Source organism: Protopterus annectens, chromosome 8.part0 (genome assembly GCF_019279795.1).
Source record: "Protopterus annectens isolate FY-2018-M chromosome 8.part0, PAN1.0, whole genome shotgun sequence".
NCBI classification, from domain to species: domain Eukaryota; kingdom Metazoa; phylum Chordata; order Ceratodontiformes; family Protopteridae; genus Protopterus; species Protopterus annectens.
The window spans coordinates 175,291,465-175,312,377 of NC_056741.1; the positions used below are offsets into that span (position 1 = coordinate 175,291,465).

A 20,913-nucleotide genomic window follows, 5' to 3' on the forward strand; every position below is an offset into this window, starting at 1 on the left:
AAAACTATTAATTTTATGATTTTTAGAAGTTGATTGCTCTAATTTCTTTTTTAAATTCATTCCAGTCCTATAAACAAATGTTGGAGAAGTCCCAATTATATCACTTACTTCCTCATCCACTAATAAGATGTTCCAATTATTTTTTATAATGTTTTTAATAAATCCAACATATGGAGAGTATTCCAAAAATACAAGCTCTTGCATACTTATTATTGTATATAGCATCTTTGTTCTTAAATTCTCTTGTATTTTGGAATGCTCTCCATATGTTGGATTTATTAAAAACATTATAAAAAATAACACCATTTTAATCTGCTCACTGATATGTGTGTTCACTCTTCTCAGCTGTAATTATATATATCTATATCTATCTACACACACACACACACACTCACACACACACATACATTTCCAACTCAAACGCTGTGCAGGAAGTGGTGGAATGCATGAATCAAACAATATGCTGCAAATGCAATACCACTTTCAGCACCCTTAAGTAATTATTTCCAATTTATTTTCAATGAAGACACAAACCATATTGCAGAATATTGGGAACACTGTATGTCATTTTCAAGATCTAAATGCATTCTAAGCACTTCATTAAATCTAATAACTATAGATTTAGTTAAAATTTAGTAAAGCAAAATAAGCAAAATACCTTCTTATAACATTTTTGGTCTATAAAAAGAGCTCCTTAGGTTAAACCAATATATATTTATCTATAGCTCTCTCTCTCTCTCTCTCTCTCTCTTTCTATATATATATATATATATATATACATAGATTAGATATAGATATATAGACAGATATAGATATAGATATAGCTACAGATATAGATATAGACAGATACAGCTGCAGTATTTATAAGACAGTAAAATCATTTCTAAACACTGACATTTTGAGTGTCTGAGCTGAACTTCCACACTTACGGCAAGCAGGTGTTAATTTTTGGGCAGGGCTGGATTGAATAAAGCCTACGCTGTATGCTAAAATCATCTGCATATTATGCCACAATGTACACACAGTGGAGCTCTGTTTTGTATGCATAGGTTCATAGGTTCATAGGTTGGCACTAGGCTATCAGCCCTAGGGTCTATACAAGCCTAGCCATAACAATTCCCTGGCTATTTCTTCCCACACTATTTACTTCCCTGAACCCCTGTCTAGCAGGGCAACTGAGTAAGTAGCTCTGCAAGCTGTGTAGAACCATGCAAACATGGTAAACATTGTGGCATGCTAATTACTGCATAAGAAGCTGAATTGTATGCTAATCAACAATCCAAGATAGAGGAGCTATTCAACAGGCTATAAAGCAATTGTGTAGAGTCAGTGCAGATTTTGCCTGCAAATTTGAAAACCTATTGGAATACAGCCACAGAAACTGCTCTACATGGAAACAATGTTAGGGGCTGTTGTTGCTCTTATATATGTGTATGTGCAACAGGCCCAAGTCTGTGCTGCTGTTAACAGACCTCAGCCAAGATGGAGAAAGGTGTTTAACTTTTCACGGTTTGCATGAGATGGAAATTGTAGTGTGCTACACGGTGGATAGAGACTCACTACAGGAATTCTGCAACCTCTGTCTTCCTTAACTGAATGCAAGGGGAAACCAAGGGCAACTGAAACAAGTGGAGACTAATGTATGTGTAGCATTTAGAATATTAGCTACAGGAACCTTCCGGAAACCAACAGGGCATATGCAGGAGGTGCTATAGGCATCAGCATCCAGAATCCTACATCAATTCCTGAATGCTATGCTGCAACATGCCATTGACCACATTTATTTTCCCCATACATCCAAGCACAGAGGTACATCTATGCAGGATTTCTACCCTGTAGCATGCCACCTTGAAACCTTGGGTGTCATAGACTGCACACACATTTAAATCGAAACACCACCTGGGGAACAGGGTAGGGTGCAAATAAACAGAAAGGGCTTGCACTGCATTTACTGCCAAGTCATGTGTTGTAACAATAAGGGAATCATTCTGAATGTGTGCGCTGGCCAATGGTACTTGGCCCCCACACCCCAATACAGCAGGTAAATAACAGTTTGTACAAAGCTATGTAATATCACAAAATTATATTGTTATAAATGCTTTCAACTCAATTCTCACAAAATATGTGTTTACATTTACAACAGAAAAGTCAATTTTATATAATTGCCATTCACCTCTCACTGTGCACAGCACTCCCCTGGAGGTGTGTATGGGCCATCTTAAAAGCCTAACACCCCTGTATCATTGACACTATAGTACATTACATTTTCCTGAAGTAACATAAAAAAAATGTAAGATCACCAGATGTGCTACACACACACTTGATTCACAGCTTTAATTTATGCTGTCTTTATCACATAAGCAACTTGTATTCATTTTAATTTATTTCACCATTTCACCGTATTTGCTCTAAGTTGTACTTCTCTCAAATATTAATAATAAAAAAGAAAACAAACAGCATTGCAAAATACTTTTTTACACACCTTACAAATTTTTAAACAAGTCTGGATTTGAAATGGCAGACTAATGAAACAAACAAAAAAACAACAAAAACAAAATAGGGGCGTCTGATTTCTCTTAGGGTCAGAACACAGCACATAGTATATGCAGATCAGTTAGTTGGGGTGCAGTATTGAGAATACAACTGACCAATTTCAGTTTCAGTCTTTAAGTAAACTAAATATACAGGAAGCTCTGGTTTATATCATTATATTAACAAAAGACTGGCCATTGAACTGAAAATTATTTTTACCTAAAAATGATTTATTGTACAGGCAGAATGTTATACTTCATATATTTTCAGCTGGTAGCATTGTTTATAAATCTTTTAGATGGACATGTATTAAGGCCTAAACTTTACAATGGAAAGTTGAAGCAGACTGTAACCTACAATGTTAATTAGATGCAAATGATTTAAACTTTGTTCCACTTGTTGCTTTTGTCATGTATCCCTCCTTGCATTTTGTAATATGTACTTTCTTATTTTCTTTCTAGATAGTTTGTTGTCAAGAAACCTGCATGAGTCTATTCAGAATCTTGCAAAAAAAGGTAAGAACTGTGTGGACCTTTACATTAGTTCTGGAAACCTCAATAAAGAACTACAAGAAAACAAGGACATTTTGCCTCTCATCAATAACATTCAATCTATGTGAAAAAGATAAGATATTTGTGATTTAAAATATCTGGTAAAGGTTTCTCCATTGTTTATAAATTAAACTGACTAATTCTAAGGTTTTTAAAATTATTTTGAAAATGGGACTGTACATTCCATCTGTAGAAGAATAGATACAGGGACATGAATAAATACAGGGTCACTCATATAAGCATCAAAGAATAGCCGTATCCAAATTCTACACAACTTATAGATAGCAGACAAAACTAGTATAACGTGAAGAATTTGCATGCAGCTAATCTTTCATGTTTGGTCACATAAACCATCAAATAAGGAAAATATATAGAACTTGTGGGGGACAGTAGCAGGCTTAAGTGAATAATCTGCTTGTTTGCACTGCCATTGTCAAAAACCTTAAAATACGTGAAATGAATCTTGAGCATTCTTTACTGATGATTAAGAAATGATAAAAATGGAAAGGAGGTGGCTCAATGGCACAGTGGATAGTACTGTTGTCTCACAACAAGAGTTTCCCCAGTTTGATTCTTGGTTGGGGTGCCTTTAGTGCAGAGTCTGCATGTCCTGCCTATGTTTATCTGTCTTTTCTCCAGGTGCTTTACTTCCCTACTACATTCCAAAGACATGCAGTAGGTGGATTGGACACTCTAAATTGGCCATAGGGGTGGTGTGGAAGAACTACTGTGGCAGGACTAGCCATTCAGCAGTGTAAACCATGGCTGTAGATGACTGTCACTGTTGAAGTGGCACCCCAATCCCATGTACAAAAATGGGAAAAATGGAAAAAATGGGTAATGGATGGATATATAACTACTTATAATACTATGTAAAACAGTAAAATAATCTTTTTAACTTAGGGGAATCTAATGACTGACTACTGTTCATAACACATACCACAATGCATGATTTCCTCACATTTTGTCATAGTTTATAAAATGTCTAGCAGTATGCATTAAAACTGCTTTGCTTGTCAGACTTAATACCCCACCATCAACTCATATCACCTATTTTGCTGCCCTTGTGGTTAAAAAAATCCAAATATTTTAAACCTTTGTTTGTGTTTAATTATATAACTATTTAGTATCACCCACTGGTCCAACAAAAAAAGGAAAGTGGTATAAAAATGGCAAATAACTCTTTTTCTTTTCCTGCAAGAAATTAAGAAGAAAAAATCTAATTTCAACAAGCAATTTGTCCAGCAATGTCCTGATATCTGCACTAACTCATACAAGCCTGGAGTACACAAAGCATTTAGCTAAATGCTGAAATTCATCAGTAAGGGATTTAGCAGTGATGGAAGCTCTATGTAGATAATGTGTACAAAGACTACTGATGTTTGGAAGTTTGTACTTGTGAAATTCTCCACTCCAGTTATGGAATTTCTAACAGTTTTACAGTTTGTTTAAAAATTCTGCTTTCACTATGGACAGACTTTCCATTAATACTCCTAGTAATTCAATATCATCTTGAAATGAAGACCAGATAATTCATATCTGTTAAGTGCAAGGCATAAAATGGGTTAACCAGTGAACATACATGGGAATGGAAGATGAATACAGATATTTCCATCACAATGTAGCAGAATAGGCTTGTTTTACAACAAAATCAGACAAGGTAGTAGGTTATATTACTTTGCCTTTCTCAAGACTGAACTACAGAAACCCCATCCTTCTGAAATAACCTCTTTCACAATTATTTTAAAGTCTTAATGTAAACTCCATACATTATTTAATCTTACAGTCACCGAAGTTCAAAGGAAGTCCATCTATCCGAAAAAAAGGTCTATATTAGAAGATCGAATGTTTAGGCGATCAAACTAATATAGACCCAGAAATAACCCCTTTCACAATTATTTTAAATTCTTTTTTTTTAAACAAGAAAAATCTTTATTAAATTATCACATATGACATAGGCAGTCTTGCAGTTATATAAATGAAAACAAACCATATTGACATAATCTTAGTTTCAAACATTATTCAATACAGACCATGTTGACACTACTGTAGTTGCAAACATTATACATCAGTTATAATCTATCCAATCATTGCCAGTTAAGCATCACATAGCTCATTCAAATCCTGCCTTTTTATAAACCTCATTTCTCCTCTGCATATACTGTTCACACAATTCCATTTTTTTCCTGTGTAGTTTGCTTCTACCCTTTTCTAAAGATCCCAATTCCAGTTCTTTTATCTCTGTTAATTTTTTTAAAGTCTTATGGCAGGATTCACGAAGGCTTGCATGGAATCTAAGAGTAAGACTCCATGCAGCCTTCGCGATCCAGGAGTCCATGTAAGAGACCAGCTAAAATGTCTCTTACACGGAGTGGGCATGGATAAGCTAATCACCTCACTTGCAGCCGAATAGCATGCAAATGAGGTTGATTAACGATCCAGGAAGCCCAAAGCAGCCCGTGTAAGAGCCGTTTTAGATGCAGAAATGTACTCAGTTGACAACTGAGTACATTTCTGCAAAAAACACAATGGAGCAATGTCAGCTCCAAATAAAGGGTGCATATGTGTCAGGCAGCATGCCAATGGCCAAATATGTGGCTATTGGCAAGGTACCCCCATGCAAATATGAGAAATAAATATTTTTTTTTTCGTGTTTAAACGCAGCGCAGCCCCGGGCAAACAGGCTGTGCTATATAAAAACATAAAAATGAAGGTTATAAACCCACAAATGTGGGTTTTATGCAATACATGGATTTACAATGCAGGGACCAGCAGACCAAAAAAAACATGGCCACCGTTTAGTGGTTGCTAAGGGGGGAAGATGAGTCTAAGAGATGCAACCAAGCATTAGTAGGCAATCTGATGCAAATGAGTGTTAGGATACTGAACTCCACTGTCACATAGCAAATGAGCACATTCTAAATAGTGTAAGAGGTACATAAGGGGGAGGAATAGAGTAGGAGATAGGTGACATCACAGGGGGGAATGGCAGAAAGAAATGCAGTTCATTGGAGGTCAGAGTTACATGACAGATGTCAGACACATATCATGGAAAGAGGAGTGCCACAACATAAGCATGGGAAAGTCAAGAAATGGAAGATGTACACTGTTGCCTACACCAAAGTTTCTTGCTGGGCGTGCATGCACACATGTGCGCACCATGAAGCGTGAGTAAGACAGTGTGCGCACGTGTAAGGCAGACTGAGCATGTGGGAGCGTGTTGGGAGATGTTTAACACTGTTTGCATGGGTGTGCGCGTTTTAACCCGAATAAGCAGATTATGAACCGTGTAAGCATGTGTGCATGCGTGTAAGCCACTGTGAGCGTGTTTCTGCTAGTATGCACGCTGCTCCCCCCTGAGGAAACAGAAAGGAAAAAGGAAGCAACAGAATTAGTAGGAAGCTAGCAGGGAATACTGCTGGAGCTAGCAGGTGAAAACAATTAGAAGCAGGCAATTACACAGACAGAATAGTAGCTCAGCCAAGCACTTAAAACTCTGCAAACAGCAGTGCAAGATGTTTCTCTCAAGAGACACTGCAAGACAGGAGTAAGCTATTAGAAGTGAAAACTGAAAAAGCTGAACTCAGAGCAGAAATGTTAGGGGCTGCCATAGCTGTCATAATGAGACATAGGCGACTTGTTGAGGGTGGTGACAATGCAGATGGTGCCAGACAACCCACAGTGAGGAGACGGAGAAGAGTGTACAGGCCCAGGGTCACCTACCATGGGTTACATGAGCTGGAGATAGTAGAGTGCTATAGAGTGGACAGAGAGCTCCTGCAGCAAATAGTGGAGCTGTGCAGGCCACGCCTCACACACAGAACAAACAGAGGGGAACCCATCCCAGTGGAAACCAAGGTATGTGTTGGCCTAAGAATACTAGCAACAGGTACCTTCCAGAGACCAACTGGTGATATGATGGGGATATCACAGGCATCAGCCTCCAGGGTACTGCACCAGTTCCTGGATGCCATGTCAGCACATGTTGGTGATCATGTATATTTCCCCAATGCCATTGAGGTATTGGCCAGCAATATGCGTCTCTTCCAGCAAATAGCGGAATACCCTGAGGAAGTGGGTGCAAAATACTGCACGCATATACGCATCAAAGCACCAGCCGGTGAGCGGGGTAGGGCCTACATAAACTGCAAGGGCTTCCCCTCCATCAACTGCCAGGTCATGTGTGATGCCCAGGGCATAATAATGAATGTGTGTGCTGGCTGCCCTGGGAGCTACCATGATTCCCACATCTGGCATTTGACGCAGCTGTACCAGACATTTGCCAACGGAGATATCCCACACGGCCACCTAGTGGGGGATGCAGGTTATGCACTGGAACCGTGGCTGATGACACCCATCAGAAACGCACACACACCTGAACAGGAACGCCATAATGAGGCACACGCACAAACACGTAATGTAATAGAGTGTGTGTTTGGGCTGCTCAAGTCACGGTTCCGGTGTCTGGACACATCTTGTGGAGCCTTGCAGTACACACCAACTACATGTACCGAAATTGTCATGGTATGTGCTATGCTACATAATATGATCTTGCGAAAACAGCTGCAGCAGGACCAGCATAGGGCTGGGCCAAACAGCCCCCCACCATTGCCAAGGCCATCACAGGCAGAGCATGACTTGGAGGAGGAACAACCTGAGCCTGCCCCAGTAGGCAGAAGGAGGCGTGCCCAGTATGCCCTGGCCTTGGCAAAGAGGCAACGCATAGCACATACACTGGCTCAGTAGGAACCCTGGGAATGATACCCCCTCTGACTCACTCAAATAATAACAGGGATGCCTAAAATGACATGACCTGCTCACAAACATGTACAGGGAGTGTAATATGTGCATCCGACAGAGGCAGCCCTGCAGCACCACCTGAGGCATGAATGCCATATGTTAAGTAATGTAACACCATGTACTATATGCACACCTGAGTACCGTGACTAACATCCTACCCTCACCAAGCATCATGCCACAATATGACAATGAGATGATCAAGTGCAATAATTGGCCGAAGTATTGCAGTTAGTCAAAGGGGATCCAATATGTGCCAGCCTGGGATGACATGCTGAGCATGACATGATGCTCCACCTGCTAGAACTGGTGTGCACCTATCAGTGCAGGCCATATGGATACTGGCAAAGGCTGTTGTTACCCACAGTGTGCCCTGAATAGGTAAGGCTCAAAACACAAACCTACCCCCATAGGTATCAGAAGGGATAAGAACCTAGATGTAATGCTACCCAATGCCAGAAGTCTAAACAGCAAGATGCATGCAGTCTAAGCTCACCCAGTATGGAGAATGTTGATATCCGTGCTGTAACAGAAAACTGGTCAAGGCTCACAACAGCACCCTAACACTACCAGGTTACACCTCATACTGTGCTGTGCAGCCTCAAAACATGGAACAAGCTACAAAAGGAGGGTGACTAGCAATAATTGTCAAGGATAACCACACCCCCATGTTGGTACCACAACAAGAAGCAGCATAGACTAGCCATGGTCAAGTAACAGTGGCTAAAACTGCCCCCCAGTTTATAGCCTGATACAGACTGCCATCCCAACACTAGGATCTGCACCTGGCCTATGATGGAATACATGAATATATCAAGTCCTCCAAACCACATTATATTGGGTGACTGAAAATACCCAGACATAGACTGGGAGCATTATACTAGCTCCAACACTGTAGGACAAAAGTTCATAGAATCCATAAACCAAAATGCCCAGGAACAACATACCACTCCCACAAGAGGGGTAAGCATACTGGATGTGATAATCAGCAACATGGGTACTGGATGGCAAGATGAGAAGTGTATTGCTCACTGGTAAGACCAGACCATAGAGTAATCACAATGGATATACACATCCTGACCACAGTCCCTGGCCAGAAAACCACAGTGAAAAACATGTGTAAAGCAAAATTTGCACTCCTCCAAACTGATGTGGAATCCATTAAAGGTCCTGTGCAGGTGCAAAATATGGGCCACACCTCAGAACCTGTTATACAGGCATTCCATGAACACTGCCAGGAATGCTTGGATTATGCAATCCTAAATTAAAACAAGACACAATGCCATACATGCAGGCATCTGGCATGGTGGACACCAGCCATAACCAAACCATGCAAGAGAATGAGGAAGCTACTACATGATAGAGCAAACATAAAAAAAGAAGTAATCACTGATCAGTAGTATGGCAATAAAATATGTCCACACATACAATCCACAAAGGCCAGCCATAACAAGTAGAATCTGTGAATCTTGAGGCAATGTTACACCTGCCCCAAGTACACAGACAACCCCCAACTCCCCCCAGGAAATACAAATATATGTGAGAGATGCAACCATCTATCCAAACTGGAGGCTGAGCTCCCTCAACTCAGTACTCCCAAAACTAGTCAGGAGGAGAAGGTAACCACAGACACCACAAACCCAGTCCCACATAGACCTATCACAACTGCAAATCAAAGACATAAACACAGAAGAACATTCCCGGAGGTCCAAATTACAAACACACCACACCAACAGAGGCCTCCAAAGCAGACACTCAATCAAACAACCTCCAAACATAGCACATGCAACACATAGTACACAAAGCTGGTGTGCCAAACAGTCACAGGCCAGAAGGAGAAACAACATGCCTAATACAGTTGTAATAGGTGACTCCATAGTGAGACATGCTGCTGTCCTGCACACCAGACTGAACAAGGGAAAGGGTACAGTAAGCTGCCTGTAGGCTGCTACAATATGCCACATAACACAAGTATGCAGGTCACCCCAAAGCAAGTAGAAATATGATGCAGTCATAGTCCATGCTGGTGTGAATTACCTGAGATGTACCTCCCCGGACTACATGAAAAGAGACATAGATGAGCTCTCTGATTATGTAGTCCAGGCCGGTATGACACTGACCATTTGCAGCATCCTACCCTCACCAAGAATGATGCCACAGTACAAACACGGAATGATCAGTTATAACAAGTGGCACAATTACTGGTGTTATTCCAAGGGGATCCAATGTCTGTCTGCTTGGGATGCCAAGCTTGACAAGCCACACAGCTGTTCCAGGGATGGCTTGCACCTGTTACCCCTGGGCGTCTGGATATTGGATAAGGCTTTTGCCATCTCCATAGAGCCTTTCGTAGGCAAGGCTGAAAAGACTAACCCACCACCCTACAAAACATAAGTGGAAAGAAACATAAGGGTAATGCTGACCAATGCCAGACGTGTAAACCTCAATATGCATGCTCCCGAGGCCATCCCCAGTATGGAGAACATCGATGTCTGTGCAGTGACAGAAACCTGCTGCAAGCCTCCTGACAGCATACCAGCACTGCCAGGATATACCACATATCATGCGTTATGGCCCCAAAACCTGGAACAAAACATAAAAGGAGGGTGAGTATCCATATTCAGCACAGACACCCATATGTCCAGGTAACTGACAATGCACAAGGCATTGAAGTCCACCCATGTGCAACTAACCGTAGGCAAGACTGCTGTACAGTCTGTAGCATGCTACAGACCACACTCTCACACACAGGAACCCCACCCAGCCATCCTGAAGACACTGGACAGTATGAATGTCCCACCAAATACCAAACAAGGTACTCACAAATTACCACATAGGTGGTAAACCATTATGTATGGAAGGAGTAATCAGGGACCTAGGGACACAAGTGGACAGTAACCTGTTATGTGACACTCACATTGCCAATGTGGCTAGGAAGACTGTCTATATTGGACACCATATCATGAAAGGATTCACATCTACGTCAACAGAGGTCATTGTGCCCCTATACTGTTCTCTTATCAGACCCATAATCTAGTACAATGCCTCATTTGGGATGTACCTTACCTGACACCTGCAGCAGTTAGAAAGACCTCAAAGGTACCTCACCAAGAGGATAAAGGGTCTCAAATATATGTCATATGCTGCCTGGCTGTAGACACCCCAGCTGAATGCAGTCACATACTGCCTACACAGAGGCATTGTATGTCTGTTGTACAAGGCCATGTCCAACACAGGAGTAATGGACATGCTCCATTCCAGAAAACTCAAAGCCATCGGAGCTGTGAGAGTGAGAAATGTCAACCTCAACACATAATGAAATAGGATGTGCTGGAGGGACAGATACATAACCCAAAGGCTCCCCACACCCTGGAAAAGAATCCCAATCGATGTTAGGCAGAGCCCCTCATTGACACTCTTCAACAGGAATCTTGCCAAGTGGATGTATGATCGTAGATTTACACTGGGGTCTTCACTGTGTCACGTCCAGACAGAGGCACAGCAAAGCAAATCATAAATGGCCATAATATTTACATAGCAAGGGGTGGCAAAAGCCACACACACTCTGGCTAGGCTTACAAATGCCCTAGGGTGGATAGGCTAGTATGAACCTATGAACCTATGAAGATACAAATTGTACAGGACAATAAGGATAATCCCAAGGCTTCCACAACTGATGGTAGGAGCCGTGTTGGGAATTCACAGATATGCTCTGAATCACACAAATATTACAAACAACATACCAAACACACACACATATTGCCAACATACATCCTGACAGGTGCGGTGCAACCCCAGAATGCAAAATATCTATACCAGCAGACTGCTGGCCCCCTGACATTGCAGATGCTGAGGTAACAGACAGCATCTACAAAGCAAAACACACAGCAGCAATGGTATGAGATGGTGTCCTGGGCTGAGTCCAACATGTACTCCAAGAAGAATGGAATGCCAAATCACACTACTGCTCAATGTCAGCCTTACCACAGGATATGTACCCAAAGAGCAGTGTACAACAACAGTGGTCATTCTTAACAAAGGTGTTGCCTGAATGGATACTGAAAACTACCACCCCAGAATCCTGAGAAGCTCGGTCTGCACAGCTATGGAAATGATCAGCATGTACCACAGACATAAAGATATTGGGGACCTACTGACACCGGACCCTACCCAGTGTGGCTTTCTTAAGTGCAGATCCTGCCCCTAAACATGTTTGACTCATTTGAAACCATCATTAAGGTCATTGATGAGGGCAATGTGGTCTACACAGCGTAGCTGGACCTTGCTAAGGCTTCTCTACAATACCCTACATGTTCATTATAGATATACTCACCAGCTTAAATATAAACCCCTATGTCAGTAGAGGGGTTGCAAACCAGACCAAGGACAGAACTGACATGGTCAGACATGCTGCAGCCATGTCAGACTACAAACCAGATATAACTGGCATCCCACAAGGCATGGTCCTGGGACCTCCCTCATTTTGTATATATGTCCCATAGGTACAGGCCAACATGGAAGGACTGTGTCTGAACATGTTTGCAGAGGACTACAAACTGCCCACCATATCTGACCCTCCAGCTGATGCAAGCATCCCACAAAAGGGCCACATAGAAACAGACAACTGGTGCCATAGTCATGTCAGCAAGCTAATTGCAGAAAAGTGTATAGTCAACCCCCGTGGATATACAGTAAGTGCCCACCAATTACCACATAGGTGTTAACCCATTACGTACTTAACATGTAATGAGAGACCTGGGGACACAAGGTGATAGATATCCTGCATTGGACAAACATGTGGCTGTAGTGTTTACAGAAACATACCATATACCCACCTAATCATGAAGGTTGTCAGATCTAGATAAGGGGAGGTCATTGTGGCTCTGCAGTCATCCTTCATCAGCATTACAATTGACTACAATAGCCCCTGTGGGATGTACCTCAGCAGACACCTCCATCAACTGTAAAGTCCCCAACAGTACCTCACCAGGAGTATCAAAGGGCTTGCACAGATGCCATGTGTTGCCTGATTAAACAAACTGCAGCTACACACACTGCCATACTGCCCACCCAGAGGCAAGCTGTGCCTGATGTATAAAGCCATGTCCAAGCTGGAATCAATAAACATGCTGCACCTTGTACAATCTGAATGTCAGTGAGCTATGCACATAAGAGACCTGAACCCCAGCACTGACATACATAGGACAAGCTGTACTGCATGATCCATAACACAGAAGCCACCCCCCACTCATGAGTAAACTCCCAGTACAGGCTATCCATAGAGTCACTCATCGATTCTCCTCAAGAGGAATCTTGATGAGTGGATGGGAGATGGTAGATTTACCCTGGGTATCACTGTTATGTCACAAGTAGACAGAGGCACAGTATACTAACCATGACATATGTCATGGCAAACTCCACTTACAATGTGTGTCGAAGGACAAACACACTCTCCAACTAGCATTAGTAATGGCCTAGGGCACATCGCTAGTGTTTGCAAATGTACACCTATGTTGTGGAATACACTACCAATGCTGGACAAGCCTGGTTTAAGTAGTTCATATCTGAACATAATGTAACATGGTCAGATGTGCACAACTGGCCCCTAACCAGGCTGTTGTGCTCACTATGGAAATGTAAAGCAGTGATAGGACTAAAGCCCAGGATACTGTCCACCACAGTCAAAGTACTGAACCAGTACACTATACGGTACTACAGTGTTAGGTCAGTATGAAAGGATGTTGACAACTGTATGCAAAGTATCCCATGCAAACCATGCAGGCACAGTATAATCCCTGTTGTGTTCACACACAAAGCAGTTGGACAGTAACTACACAACATGACACACAACACACAACCATAAACAGGAGATATTTGTTGAAGTTCACACTCATCCACAAATGTGGTGGGCTGCAGAGTTCAACATATGGAAAGCTCACACTGGGCATGCTCACACACTTTGATAAATGAGACATATGTCAGACAACATGCCATGGGAAGGCTGAACTGGGCATGCTCACACACTTAGGCCAAATCTCAGTTTAGCAGTTGGCCACACATATCTGGTATTTGTGTGTTATTCCAGGAACCAACCACATTACAGCAATCTGCCCAGTGCACACAGTTAAATGACTACAGAGACATATGTGATATAGTGGATCCCTCCCATATGCAAACATCTTCCACAGATACACAAGTTGTTCATACAAACAGGGAATGCTATGGCAATAAAGACCTGCAAACAGTCTATCAGCAACAAATAATGTGCATTTGACAATTAAACATATGGGTGTAGAGGTCAACACTAGGCTGTTTGCCCTAGGGAATGACAGCTTAGCCAGAGTGTGCTTGGCGTCTGCCTCCCCAGTACAGTAGCCTACTGTGCCACTGTAAAGTAGGTCACATAAGGCACCGTGTGAGGCTAGTGTGCTGTGCCTCTGTCAAGCAGGGACACAGTAGAGATCCCAGGGTTTGAATTTGCTAAGCCACAGCCATGTTGTTGGTGTATGCTGGAAGAGGGTTGCTGACGACCTCTAACAGTAAGTGGGCATCAATAACAGACTGAGGGGAGCCTTATCTGCATTGTCTGGACAATTTCACTGTCAACACTGTGTCCTGATGATTATGAGGGATTGAAGTGTCATGCCGGTAATGTTCAGAGATGTCCTCCCTCTGTGGGCTACTGCTCTGCAATGTATTAGCTCACTCTGTTGGACAGCTCATATATGGCTGGTATACATCTGACAGGTGTCCTGTTGTGGAGCAGTCATGGGTATATTTGGGATAGCATGATCAATGCAAACCTTCCACATGCTCATAGAATGCAATTGTCAAGGATTATGCAGAGTGGCCTGTATACTCCCCCAGCATGGGTCCTTTGAAGTCTTCCATCTCAGTCTTCACAAGTGTAAAGTCTGCTTTTGATAAATACAATTTGTTTGCAGTGACAACCTTGCCTGAGGGTGGGGATGGGATATGGATGGCCAGGGAAAGGTGGGTATGGTCAGATATCAACAATGGTGGTCTACCTCTGGTGTGGAACAGTGAGTACCCATGTTGTAGATGGTCAGGTGCAATATGTATTCCCCCTTGTGGCTGTGGTGAGTGGTTCTGCCATAGCACATGGACTCACAAATTGTAGTGGCTGTAGGGTAATGTTGTAGAGGCCTGAGTTCCCACACACAATATGCCTGTACCTGACGTTAACAACTGGAATGGTGTATGTGAACACCTGCATATCTTGGCACTGTGCCCAGGGAAGCAAAGTGTGTGTCCTGGATGTGGGAGGGGTGGTCAGGACTGGTTGTGTTGTGTGTTACAGGTCCTGTGGTCACAAAGCATGGTATAAAACATAACCTGCCAGTGCCATGTGCATATCTGACCCTGACGTAGGTGGCTGCAAATGCATATATATGCTATCCCCCACCTGACAGGTAGTACTAGATGCACATACCTCTGTAGAAATAATGATGTCAGCACCCTATAAATACTGCAGGTGCAGAACAGGTGCCCAGTAATCTGGATAGTGTGCTCTGCTAATGCGTCCGTCTCGAGTGTAGTAACATAGTTAGGTAGGGGGTTGAATCCTGCAAATGCTCAGTGTGAGTGGGGTTGGTGTGTGTGCAAGTCTGTATGAAGGAAATGTCCCTTTCAGCAACTGGGAAAACACACTACAGGATGCACATTCCCCTTTCTAAACACTGATGATGTCAGCACCCTATAAGTACAGCAGGAGAAGGGAAACCTCCCAGTAATGTGAATAGTGCACTCTGCTAATGCGTCTGTCTCGAGTGTCATAACATAGTTAGGTAGGGGTTTGAATCCTGCAAATGGCAAGTGTGTAAGTTTGGATGAGTGGGGTTAGTGTGTGTGCAATTCTGTGCGAGGGAAGTGTCCCTTTTGGCAACTAGGAGAACACACTACAGGATGCACATTCTCCTTTCTAAACACTGATGATATCAGCACTCTATAAGTACAGCAGGAGAAGGGAAACCTCCCAGTAATGTGAATAGCGTGCTCTGCTAATGTATCCATCTTGAGTGTCATAACATAGTTAAATAGGTGTTTGAATCCTGCAAATGGCAAGTGTGTGTGTTTGGAAGATGGGTGTTAGTGTGTGTGCAATTCTGTGTGAGGGGAATGTCCCTTTTGGCAACTAGAACACACGACAGGATGCACATTCTCCTTTCTAAACACTGATGATGTCAGCACCCTATAAGTAAAGCAGGAGAAGGGAAACTTCCCAGTAATGTGAATAGTGTGCTTTGTTAATGCATCCGTCTTGAGTATCGTAACATAATTAGGTAGGGGTTTGAATCCTGCAAGTGTGTGTGTTTGGAAGAGGGGGGTTAGTGTGTGTGTAATTCTGTGTGAGGGAAATGTCCCTTTTGGCAACTAGGAGAACACACTACAGGATGCACATTCCCCTTTCTAAACATTGATGATGTCAGCACCCTATAAGTACAGCAGGAGAAGGTATGTGGCATGGACAATGACTGAGTCATATGTGTCCATGCCTCTGACTGACCTGTATGCTTTTGTTATGTGGTGGACCAAAGTGCCCCACGGGGATATCACTGTAACCTTCACCTTGTCCAGCCTGGTGAGTGTGACCTCACTGTACTGGACAATAAAGGTACCTAACACAACTGTGGCAGGTGTGTTGTCTAGCTGTACAGGCTGTGACTGTTTGGCACACAGGATTTGTGTGCTATGTGTTATGCGTGATGTGTTCTGGCATAACGTATGCCTGTGTGCCAGCTGCAGAGGTGTCTGCCGCTCAGGCAGGATGCTATTCTTAGGCTCCACGAATGGCCCAGTGTGTTCACGTGCTTGTATTGCTGTCAGTGTAGGTCTACATCAGACTGATATTGTAGTCACTGTAGTATTTCATGCCACCTGACAGGTTATGCCGGTACTGGGTTCAGAGTGCTTAGTCCCCAGTTTGGCTATGTGGTTCCATCTCATACATGTGTTGTACGTCCATGTGTAGGGTAGAGGGTTGACTGTGTACATGTGGCAGCTGTGACATTGCCACATGACCCACATATTCCACAACTGTACCATAGAGGTGACTGACAACTGACCTTTGCACATTATACCATAGTATTGTGATTACCATGGTGATTAACAGCACATAGGGCCAATGGGGAACAAGGTACATAGGGTCATAGGTTCATAGGTTCATACTAGGCTATCTGCCCTAGGGCATTTATAAACCTAGCCAGAATGTATTTGGCTGTCGCCATCCATTGTAAATATATCTTGCCATGCCCTTTTTTGAGGTTAGTATACTGTGCCTCTGTCTAACAGTGACACAGAAGTGATACCCGGGGTAAACCTACAATGTCCCATCCACTCATCAAGATTCCTCTTGAAGAGAGTCAATGAGGGACTCTGCCTAACCTGGACTGGGATTTTATTCCAGAGTGAAGTGAGCCTCTGGGTTATGAATCTGTCCCTCCAGCATGTCCTATTTATTTCAGTGCTGAGGTTCAAGTCTCTCAAGCATGTAGCTCAATGGGATTTGGATATTCTCAGGTGCAGCATGCCCATTAATTCCGGGTTTGACATAGCTTTATACATCAGGCACAAATCGCCTCTGAACAGGTAGTATGCCACTGAGTAGAGCTGGGGTTTCTTTAACCGGTCAGCATATGGCATCTGTTTGAGCCCTTTGATCCTCTTGGTGAGGTACTTTTGGGGTCTTTCCAGTTGCTGCAGGTGTCTGGTAAGGTACATCTCAACAGGGGCATTGTACTCAATTATGGGCCTGATGAGGGATGAGTAAAGAGGCATGATGTCCTCCCCTGATTTAGATGTGAATCCCTTCATGATAGGGTGGGCTATATAAAATGTCTTTCTAACCACTTTGGCCACGTGGTTGTCAAATGACAGATTGCTATCAACTTGGGTCCCCAGGTCCCTAATTACTTCTTCTGTACTTAATGGATTACCACCTATGTGGTACTTTGTGGGCACTTTGATTTTGCCAAAGGGGATGACTATACACTTTTTTGCATTCAGATTGAGGCCATGGCTCTGGCACAAGTTGTCTGTTTCTATGAGGCCCTTTTGGAGGATGCTTGTGTCAGCTGGAGAGTCGATTATGGTGGCCAGTTTGCAGTCATCTGCATATTTGGTCAGCCACAGTCCTTCCGTGTTGGCCTATACCTCCGATAAATATATACCAAACAAGAGAGGTCCCAGGACTGAGCCTTGTGGGACATCACTTGTAACTGGTTTGGAGTCTGGCATGGCTCCAGCAATTCTAACCATGTGGGTTCTGTCCTTGAGCCAGTGTGCAATCCATCTAGTGACATAGGGGCTTATATTTAAGCTGGTGAGCTTCTCTAGACTGCCCGAGTGGGGTATTGTATCGAAGGCTTTTGCGAGGTCCAGGTAGGCTGTGTGGACCACCTTCCCCTCGTCAATGGCCTTGGTGACAGTTTCAAAGAAATCAACCAGGTTTGAGAGGCAGGATCTGCCCTTAACAAAGCCAAACTGGGTATGATCCAGTGTCTGTAGGTCCCCAATATCTTTATTTATGAGGTCCATGATGATCCTTTCCATAGCTCTGCAGACCGAGCTAGTGTGGCTTATGGGGTGATAGTGTCCAGGATCCGTTGAGGCACCACCTTTCTGTAGAGGGACCACTGTTGCTGTATGCCACTCTTTGGCCACATATCCTGTAGTAAGGCTGGGATTGAACAGTAGTTTTATGTTTGGTTGTAGCTCTTCTTGGAGTTCATGTAGGACACAGCCCGGGACACTGTCTGGTCCCATTGATGCAGTGTGTATTGCTTTGGAGAGGGCGGCTCTTACCTGAGCATCTGAGATTTCAGGGGGGGGCAGCACTCTGCTGGGATACATATTTGCCCTTTCGGTGTGGAGGGGGGGGAGAAGTTTGAGCTGAACCTGTCAGCTAGAATGTTGGCAATGTCTGTGGGTTTGGTGTTTCTTTTGACATTTTGGACTACCTCTGAGCATATCTGGGAATTACCACCCAGGTTCCAAACATAACGAAAGAAAGCCTTGTGATTATCCTTGGTGTCCTGTGCAATTTCTCTCAAAGCTGGCCTTAGACAATCCTATGAGTGCCTGTAGTTATTTGCTAATACTGATCAGTGATGCTTTCCTTTTTTGGGATTTTGCTGTATCATTTAGTAGCTTCCTCCTTCTATTGTGTAGTTTGTTTATGGCTGGGGTCCACCAGACAGGATGTCTGCCTTTGGAGGATTAGGTCTTGGTTTTATTCAGGATCACATGATCCATGCATTCCTGAAGGTGTCCATAGAATGCGTTTATAGAGGAATCTGCAGTCTGGTCTGTAGTTTCCACAGGCCTGGGGGCTTTGAAGGTTTCCACCTCAGTTTTGAGGAGTGTGAATTTGCTTTAGAGAAGTTGTTCACTGTGGTGTTCTGGGCAGGGGGTGGGGTCGGGATGTGAATATCCAGTGAGATTAGTTTATGGTCTGCTCTTACCAGTGAGGGATACACTTCTGGTCTGGAGCATAGAGTCCCCATGTTGGTGATGATCAGGTCCAGTATGTTTCCCCTTCTTGTGGGAGTGGTAACAAGTTGTTCCATAGAATTTGAGCTCATATATTCTAAGAATCTTTGGCCTAGGGTTTTGGAGCTAGAGTCATACTCCCAGTCTATGTTTGGGTAGTTGATTTCGCCCAATATAATGGTGTTTGGAGAGACCTTCATATTTTCCACTGTTCTCAGGAAGGCAGAGTGCAGTTCTTGGGTTTGTGAGGGTGGTCTGTAGCAGGCTATAACCTGGAAGGTAGTTTCACCCATTGTTAGTTGCACATGGATAGTCTCTGATGCTTGGTGCTTTGCCACCAACCTGGAGGTGTGGGTATCTTTGATGAATATCAATACTCCCCCTCTTTTTGTGGTTCGTTCCAAGTTTTGGGGCTGAAAAGCATGGTATGAGGTATAACCTGGTAGGGCTGGGGTGCTCTCAGTAGCCCTGAACCAGGCATCTGTTACTGCACAGATATCGATGTTCTCCATGCTAAGAAGAGTTTTGAGTGCATGCATCTTGAGGTTTAGACTTCTGGCGTTGGGTAGCATTACTCTTAGTTTCTAATCCCTTGTGATAACTATGAAGGTGGGTTTGTCATTTGAGCCTTGCCTAACAAAGGCACTATGGGGTTAGCAAGAGCCTTTGCCAATATGCGAAAGCCCAGGGGTGACAGGTGCAAGCTGTCCCTAGCAAAGCAGGTGGTTCAACAGAAGATGAATATGTGAGGGTGTAGTGCCTGTGATTAGTTAGCAGTAGCATATATGACTGCTCATGTGGACAAATGCCAGGTAAGTCATAAACAATGTGTCACAGGCAACGTACATGTGAACGGGACAAACAGTGACATTCTGTCAAGTGAGAGATGGACATACATATAGTAAGCAATGCAGATGTCACTAGGAGTCCACAGAAGCTCTGTAACTATGCATTGCAGGTGGGATCAGTATTCCAGGGTAATTGCAAGCAAACATGCATGCAAACAAAGCTACAGTAAGCAGGGCTGCATGTAGTCCATTGTACAACAAACAAGCTGTACCACTTCCAGTAGGTGACACTGCAAATATTCAGGCACTATGCACATGTACATGGAAATACACAGGTCAGATGGCTAGGGTCCAGTCTCAGTGCACACAAGTGTACAGACCATGTACTGTCAGGATGTACAATAACTGGATGGAAACCCACGTGCTCATACCTGCAGTAATACACATGTCAAATAACAGACACTGAGCCTTCACTCAGTGGTTCCATACTTAGTAGGATGTATGCTACCTGGCCTGCCACCACAGTATCCCTGACATGTATGGGGACTCTCCCTCCTGTGACAGTTAGTTTTGTGTGTTGGGGCTGTCTAGCATGGTATGAGATGTGAGCTTGCAGTGCTAGGGTGCTCCTGTGTGTCCTGTACAAGTAGGTAGTACTGCACACATATCAACATCCTCAAACATCCGCATTGCAGAGTCCAGTGTGGGCAACATGCCACTTGCAGTTTACATGT

The 20,913-nt window shown here is 43.3% G+C and overlaps 1 protein-coding gene across 1 annotated transcript in view; it reads left to right on the top strand.

Annotated features, from left to right (window-relative positions):
- Window positions 1-20,913, top strand: part of LOC122808178 (CD209 antigen-like) — a 621,345-nt gene that overhangs the window by 268,078 nt on the left and 332,354 nt on the right. The window contains exon 5 of the mRNA XM_044079145.1: window positions 2,994-3,047. Coding sequence (XP_043935080.1) covers window positions 2,994-3,047 — 54 coding nt within the window. The remainder of the gene's footprint in view (window positions 1-2,993; window positions 3,048-20,913) is intronic.